The sequence below is a fragment of the Daktulosphaira vitifoliae genome, unplaced genomic scaffold (assembly GCF_025091365.1).
Source record: "Daktulosphaira vitifoliae isolate Bord-2020 unplaced genomic scaffold, ASM2509136v1 Scaffold_2, whole genome shotgun sequence".
NCBI lineage: Eukaryota > Metazoa > Arthropoda > Insecta > Hemiptera > Phylloxeridae > Daktulosphaira > Daktulosphaira vitifoliae.
Window position 1 is genome coordinate 41,105,430 of NW_026099573.1, and position 9,020 is coordinate 41,114,449.

General features: G+C 24.7%; 1 protein-coding gene across 1 annotated transcript in view; it reads right to left on the reverse strand.

The window, feature by feature from the left end:
• Positions 1–9,020, reverse strand: part of LOC126899347 (neurexin-1) — a 154,397-nt gene that overhangs the window by 13,189 nt on the left and 132,188 nt on the right. The window contains exons 9-13 of the mRNA XM_050674151.1: positions 7,865–8,020; positions 3,758–3,865; positions 3,366–3,564; positions 3,006–3,197; positions 1,915–2,064 (exon numbers count right to left, since the gene is read on the reverse strand). Coding sequence (XP_050530108.1) covers positions 1,915–2,064; positions 3,006–3,197; positions 3,366–3,564; positions 3,758–3,865; positions 7,865–8,020 — 805 coding nt within the window. The remainder of the gene's footprint in view (positions 1–1,914; positions 2,065–3,005; positions 3,198–3,365; positions 3,565–3,757; positions 3,866–7,864; positions 8,021–9,020) is intronic.

The following is a 9,020-nucleotide window of genomic DNA, read 5'->3' on the forward strand; positions in this document are numbered from 1 at the left end:
ATTTTTAAATTTGTAATTTTTTTGGATATTTCCCCCATTTGCGGGGAACGAGGGAAAATTTTTAAATTTTTAAGGGTAATGTCTTCAACTAGATACAATTTGTGATCTTTTGACGTATTGTTAAAAGAAATCGGTCCAGTGAGAGCTGAGAAAAAGTAGTGACAGACACAAAAAAAAAAAAATAAAAAAAATAAACACATCATGATAAAATTAATACCTTCTCAGCTTCGCATCGAAGCTAAAATGAAAATAACTTCTGAAATACTAGTCCAAAAGTTAATATCAACAAGTTGTTTTCTTAATTGAATTATTTTATATTTTATATGCTAATTAAATATGTATGTTGCTATTTAAGCAAATAAAGTTGACACCCATTTAATTTTAAGAGATGATTGTAAAAAGTCATTATTAGCTGATAAATCAAGAAATATATGCAACTAAAAGAAATCAAGATCATTTTTAAATACAAGTAATTTTAATTTAGTTGTTATAGCTTATAAAATGATTTAATAAACCATACACTTTAAATGAACTTTAACTTTTACTACTCTCTTTAAATGAATATATAGGTAGTTATTAATAATACCAAAAAGAATAAATATTAGTAAAAACTATGCTATCATTATTTTTATGCAGCGGTTGGAATCTTTTCAAAAAGAAGCTTTAAGAATCGAATCAAAACTGTTACTGGCGAAAAAATAAAAACTTCAAATTATTTTAATTAAAAATTGGAACCTTATTCAGAGCCATTTTTTTTTAAAGCTTATTAAAATCAGTAATAATATATCTAATAGTAATAATAATAATAATAATAATAATAATAGTATATCATAAATAAAGCAAGGGACTATATACATTTTATAATTATTCCGAACTCACCATCAGTCAGTAAAAATTTTTTTTAATTAACATTAGAATTAGTAATATGTTGTTATTAAAGTGTTAAATATATTACTTTACCCTCCCTAAAATGCTACTTTATAACCTTACGATAAAGTTATATAAAATTTATAAATACATATAATTTCGCGATCTTAACATAAATAACTAAATAGTTATTTGAGTAGTTTATATTGGTAAATACTCTAATGAAATGTTTTATAACTGATTTTATTGGTTAAATTTTATTATATAAATGTAATAATAAAATTTTAAAGTTCATTTGTTTTTAGGATATTTTTTTGTAGGTGAGTCATTGATACGACTACCCCTTTAGTGTTCAACTTAATAATCTATAGAAAAATACTTTAATTAACACTTATGATACGTACTCTAAAAAAATAATTTCAAAATATAAATTTTTTTTTTTGCTAGAATTATTTTACAACCAGTTCTTAACTGGATTTCTTAAAAAAAAAAGTTTGAAATCCCCTAATAGAACCATAATCTTCTTAATTTTTTTGATTTTATGAACCTAATTAAAATCAGATCTTAATAATCTCAACTGTTTCAATCCCTGATTTTATATATTTTACAATCAAGAAATTTCGAAACTTTGATTTTCACAAAGGCTTTCATATAATAATTTGACACTCTTGTATATATGGGATAACAAGTGAGAACTATTGAAAAACAACATGATTGGAATCAAATGTAGTTTTTGTGGTCATTCATTTGAGTAGTAATTTTAGTAAAACTTCCAAGTAACGCCATGATTGTATCTTATTTAATATAATAATTGAATATAAATTTATTTTATGTAGAAATAAAATAAAATGCTTTAAGCTTTAGAGGTGATGCAACACTTGTAATTTTATTGGAAATCTATTTTAAAGTTGTCATTGAAATAAATGTTATAATTATTAAAAATTTCATTATTTCAAATTGGGCATATTATACTAATTCTCGTTTTTAGTACATGATGATTGCGTTATAATTTGAATATTTTCTTCAATTAATTAACAGATAACATACCCCGCGTGCAAGACGCTCCAGTGAATTCAGTCGACGAACAATCACAAATATATCGATTCCATCCTTCACGACACATTCCTCCATTATAGCAAGTATCTGGTCGGCAACCACCATTTTCTGAAGGTTCTGGACAGTGTGGTATTACTGAAACTTTACGAAAAAATTTTTTAAAGCATATAAAGTAAAAAATAAGAATTTTTTTTTATAAAGTTTTAAATCTCAGAATAAAGCCAAAAATTAAAAATTAATATTTCACCTCCAAACTACTAAAAACTCAAAAAATATGATTCATATTTTACAGTTATTTATTTTTTTAATGATTTATCTTTTATATTTTTGCTTTGTGTAGATGTATGAATTTTAAAATTGTTTTTAAAGCGTCAAAATGTAATATTTTAAAATAATATTTTACTTGGATTTTTTGAGAGTAAGTTTTTGCAATATTAAGAAATACAAAGTAATTTATTTATCATGATTTACTTCATTATTTACAAAATAAAATTAAGTCTAGGAATATTATTCAGCTTATTTAAGTTACATATAATTATTAATTTATCAACTATTTAATACTTTTTCGATTCATCCCTTATAAGGCTATAAACTTTATTTATTTATTTTTTAATGACGACATTCATACTTATCTAGCCCTAAAATATTTAATAAAATAATTAGTCAATAACAACTTTTGGATCAGTATTACATGAGTATTAACATTTTTATAACTAATTTAGTGGAAGGGAGTGGATGAGAAATATCAAATTATAAAAAAGTACTCGTGCTTTCAGTCTATATTTTAAATTGCAAATAACTTCTGAAGTAATGGTTTAAAATTTTTTATCGACTAGTAATTTTCTTAATTCGATCATTTTCTATTTTATAAGATAGTTAAATATATTTTTCACTATTGAAAAAAACCAAGTAGAAAGTCTTATGAAGAATGAACCTTAAAAGTACTTAATAATTGATAAATCAAGATATGTATGCACATAAAAAAATGAAAAGACTTTGTGAATTTATTTTCAATTTGACATTGCGTTTTGATAAACGGATCACTCTGTATAAGAACTTCATTTAAAATGTTTGGCACTTACCCCGATCTTGTTCTAACGACAAAGAAACCAAATTTATGGTCACTCCATCTAATATGAGATCGCGAACGCAACCAACAAATCCTTTTTCCATTGTGAGCGTCCAAACACCTGGTGGTATTTTTTTATGATATATAGCACGCCCACCAAACCCTAGCATGATACCATTCTGTAAATGTAGCTGAGTAGATTCACCTATACATAACACAATTGTCAAGTAAATATAAAAATGTTTATACTTTTATCAATAGATAGAATAGTATTTTATAATAATTTAATTTATATCGAAAGTAAGTTTATAGTAACTATATTTATTTTATGAAAATTCTTAAAATTATTTGTAAATTTTTAATTGTAAATTACCAGCAGTTACAAAATCTGAAGAGTAATCATCAACGGTACAATGTATGTCTCTGTCATTACGCCATATAGAAAATTCATGCCACTCTCCGTCATTGATTTTAACGTTTTCTGAACTCACTTCAAACCTAGAGCCACCAGTTCCTAAATCTAAATAAACGTACAGCCTTCCATCGACCATTTCTACAGCATATGCTCCAGACTGTAAATACAGAAACATGCACTTTACTATTTATATTATGCATATTAATATTACCGATGAAATTAATTTATACTGTGCATAATACTAGTATGGCATTAAGTAAAAATTATTTTACTTGTAAAATTATTTTGTTTTTATATACGTTTATAGAAATTTTAAATTAAACAAACAATATTATCTATGTTTTACATACGGTATGCTCTGTTTGACCTCTACTGAAGAATAGAAGACCATCGGGTTCGTTGGTACGAAACTTTACAGATATTGAACCACTGGTGGAGCCGTCCCAATTGGGAAGCATCTAGAGAAAATGATAGAAACTTTATGTTAATAAATATATACAAGAAATGTAATCGTTTTGTAAACATTTCGGATAAGGTGATTTCATTTTAGAAGATGAAAATATACTTTTTAAAATCATATGAATTAAACATTTTAATTACTCTGTAGTTTAAAATCATTCAGTACACAATTTTTAAGGACAATCAATGTCATATCTAAAATTTCTAGAAAAAATATTGTCGATAGAAAAAATAGCCAAAATATAAGTATAAATCTAATAACCTCAGTCAATTTACAGAAATATCTCTAGGATATGGCACTTTGAGACTATCAATAAAATTGTCATTTCCATCTCAATATTTGCACATTATTAACAATGACAATAATAACTTTTCAAAAAGAATTTTTAAGCATATGATCTTTTAAACCTTCTTCTCCCTCTCTTTTATCTCAACAATTTGAGGTCGGCTAATTGATTGTTAAAACTAGCTTTTCTAGGTTATATTAGTATCCAAAAACGCATACAATTTATGCTTTAAAACATAAAATAAACGGAAATAGAACACTGAATCCAAAATTATTCGTTTTTTTTATTCTATTCAGTATTATACCTCGATCTAAAATAATAATATAACTAAATAAATTATCTAAGAAAGTGTGATATAGATGAAATATGTGCCTATTAAAGTTTTCTATGAGTTTAAATTATAATACAATAACTGATAAAATCAAATAACCTGATAAATAAATAGTTTTATACAATAACTTTAAATAGTAAAAATACCAAAAAATAGATTATCGTGGTGTAGTGTATCACAATGAACACTTCTAATGCTGTTAAGCTCTGAAGTAGCGACTTGCATACCGTTTTTAGTAGTGGGTGGGTTACAATACGTCAATTAAAACGGCAGAAAACACTATGTCTCCTAAACAAAAGGCAAGTGGTAAATTACTGTATCTAAGTGTCCTCCAGAATACAACAGTACAAAAATAATTGTCTAACGTTTAACAACTAAACGGTTAAAAAATAATAATAATAATAATATCATGGCAACCAGATGTCGTGGTATAAATGTTATTTTAATGAAATATATACAGCACTAATTTAGAGAATCCATTTTACAGATATGTTCAGATCATAAAATATGTAAATAATTATTTATTTAGGTTATGTTATAGAACGTCATTTTTTCGCATAACTCACATTTATCAATGTATATTGATAAAATAGTTTTCTAATCTACTTACTATACTACACTAGTAGATTAATTTTTTTCAGTTGTTAAAGATAATAATAAATACTGTTATTAATGCATCATGTAAAATATAACCTTATTAAAAATACATTCATATCTTTTTAATTAATGCTTTATTTATAATAAAAATAATCAATAAATATCAAGCATAAAAATTATAATTTTAAAATCAAATGTCAATAGACGTCTCTATTAAAAACTTTTTCCTCATTTAATAGATATTCATATAAATTTCCATTGAAATTTAAAATCGATATAATTATGAAACATTATTCTTTCTTTCCATTGACAACTATATATTTGGGATTCTTTCTTAAGCCAATTTCTCAACATTCTATAGCGACATCACTTGTTCATTTATTTTTCAATATCAGTAAAACACGTTTTTGAGGTGATAAATTACATACTAAACGTGCCATATTTTATCTTTATTTTTAAATTATATTGCATAACCACAGTTTATGTTAAAGTAAACATTTTTTTTTACCCCAGGTAAAATAAAAATTGTTGCGAGGGTGTGTAGTAATACGCCCTTAACACAAACTCTAAACATTTTAATATTTAAAATTAAATGTGATAATTTTTCTAACAACTGATATTCTTGATAAATCTTAAGTAATAATTTTTATGCGTAGTCAGAAATTTAATAAGTTTTTACATTAATGGTATCTATTCAATAATTTTAAAAAAAGCTAACTTTGTGTACATAATAATTAACATCACTAGTTGTGTTAATCATTTAATAATTGCAAAGAAGCTTCTTTGCTATAAATAAATAAATTAAAGTTATTTAGAAATAACTATACTTAAACATCTATGTGCAATTGAGTACACTTTCAAGTTAAAAAACTTAAAAATTTTATACAACTATGTGATGTCAATTTACAAAATTGTTAAATAGTTATAACTTTTTGTAGATGTTATTTAGTTTAATATTTATACATTATTTAATGTAATTTAATATTTAAATATTAAGCCTACTAGAATAACAAATATAAATTTACAATTAAATAATTGCTCTCATGAAGACATTAACTTGGAAATAATCTTATAATAAACATTTGTGAAAAAATGTATAGAGACTTTTCTGTCAAAAGTATCAATTATAAATAGATATTTCCCGAGGAATGTCTGTGGTTCATCTTTGTAAGATCACAAAAATATTTTCCGGCAGGTATAAATGCACAGATGTTAACCAATACATTCCATTCATTGTCATGCAATTGAAAAGTTCAAATAAAAAGAAATCTTAATGATATTTATATTAATTTTTAAATAAAATATAATATAATATATTTTTTATAATTGTCAACATATTTTATAATGTAATGTTATTTGGACATGACGCAACTAATTTTAAATATGATATCTTAAAATCATTACATAGATTACTACATAACGTTTAATGTTAGTTAATCATTTTCAGTTTTATGCAAAGTTTTATCATTTGAAATAAATAAATATTTGTCCTCTCATAGTAGATTTGATGAGAAGTTCACATTTCTAACATCATTCAAGATGGCGTTTGGCATACTAGGTATATTATGAGTAGTTAAAAAATATTATTTTGTGACTTCGCATCATCAAAAATGAAATGTATGTAACCTCTGTTCCATTGAATAATGTACATAAGGAAGACTTAACCAGATTATTCAAGTTATTTTAATTGAATTTATACTGACATCATAAGTTTCTACCCCCAATTAAACTTAAACGTTAATCACTAATACCAAAGTTATAAAATAGAAGTTAAGACAACGTAAAATGTTTTGGTCACGCCATTATCAATAAAACTATTTAAACGTAAATTACAACGAAATAAACATTTTCTTGGTACTAATTAAAAATAAAAAACTAGATCTAGCCGTTTTTGTAATTTCATGTTTTGTATTTAGATCAGTTGAGCCAAGTTTAGAAAAAACTTACACGAAAAACAATGAGTCTAAAAGATAGAGAACGTTCAACTCGTTGTGTAATTCAAAAACAAATTTTATTCCATGAATTAATTTTTAAATCAAATCGTCATGAAATCAAAGTAAGACAGTTATTTTAAATGTAACAATGTTGTTGATGTCAATTAAAAAAGAGTTTTCCAAATATATGTTAAAATATTGCCCAAACGATTCTTTCTTGCTGCGTTAAACTTTTAATATAGTGTTCACATAATTTTTTGTCGTTTTTTTTTATTCACTATACCTTTTTGAATATTGTCGTCTAACTTTCAATATTTATAAAAGCTATTTTCAGTCATTCACATAAAAGTCGATATAATTGACTTTTATTCACTACATTTGAACAAATAGCTTTAAATAAAACTCTGATTTTAATCAAAAGATTATTTCGAAAGCTCAGTAATATTTTTATCCTATAAGGATATTTAAAAATTACCACATTAAATTATTTTAAAGAAACAAAGACAATGAGTTTTTACTATGCTCTCAAATATATGAAATTTGAAAAGTTGTAAGTAAGAAAAAAGCGTGCAGTTTTAAATTAGCTTATAACTTATAAACAACACAAAAAACGGAATAAAAAATCCCAAGTGGATAACTACGATGAAAAATATTCCTGATATTATCGTAAAATACATTATTCTTTTTATTCATTAGATCATCTTAACTATAAACCATTTATTTATCTTATTTTTATAGTTAATGTAAAAGATATATGAGCTATAGACCCTTTATTAATTTTAAAGTAGTTTCAAAAAGTATTTTATCGTTCCTCAATAAATGTAAAATGCTTAACTTTTTAATACTTACAAGAAATGAACGAGGCGTAGTTAAGCATACAGGATCATTCATTCCAAAATCATTGCATGAAAATTGCAAACGACCATATACTCGAATACTAGAGCTAATAGTTTTACCCATTTCTAAGAAGTCGTACTTGCTGACACCGTCAATTGAGTACTCCACCTTTAAGCAAAACATTTTTTATTAGTTAAAATGAAATAATTGATAAATCTAATATTGAATTATTTTAGTTGTAAATGTATTTGTAGAAAATAAATCTCAAACTTAATTTTACTTTTTGGGTAAATACTTTGTTTAACAGTATTATGAAACAAAACATTTTTATTTAAATTTATTAACAAATCTGTTTTATATTTATTATTTTAAAATAAGAGGTATAGTGTGGTTGAATAGGTAACACGGCACTTGATGTGCATTGTCACAGTCACGGGCGACTTCATTTGGCGAGCAAAATTAGAGTCGCCATCTGTCTCTTTGGCGATGGACTAACCAACCGTATGGAGTATCAATGGTTAATAATGGTTAATAAACCTTATTCTTTGGAGGAGGCCACTATGGTCTTTAATTAGTTGAAATAAAAAAAAACAATTTTATATAGTACCTATTGAAATAATGCTTTGGAAACGTATTTGTGACAGCAAATTTTATCTATGCCTAATTAAAAAAAAATTAATTATACTCCTTTTTTTGTACAATTAAAACTTAACATAAAATTTCTCTAGAATTAAATGTTGCAAAATCACCAACTAATTTTAATTTCCAATATGATATAAATTACTTTTTTAAAACTTATATATGTAATATATTGAAAAAAAAACCCAGCACAGGGGGGTCGCGGCACAGTGGTGACGTGGCATAGTTGGATCAAGTAAATGATATCTGACAGTGATTAAAATCACTATCAAAAATAAACGCTTCGATGCAAATCTTTAGATAGTGTTTAATTTTAAAAAAATTGGTGTTTTATTCCAAAAGCTACTTGATCTGCTGGTTCCTTATTAATATCTCGATAAAGATAAAGTATGGTAAATGAAACAGGGTTTATTAAAAAATATTATTTGTCATAAAAAAATTGTGTAGATCCATAAACTTTTCAATAAGTTATAGCATTATAAAGTTAAATATAATATAAATAATAAAATCGAGAATTTTCACACGAAAA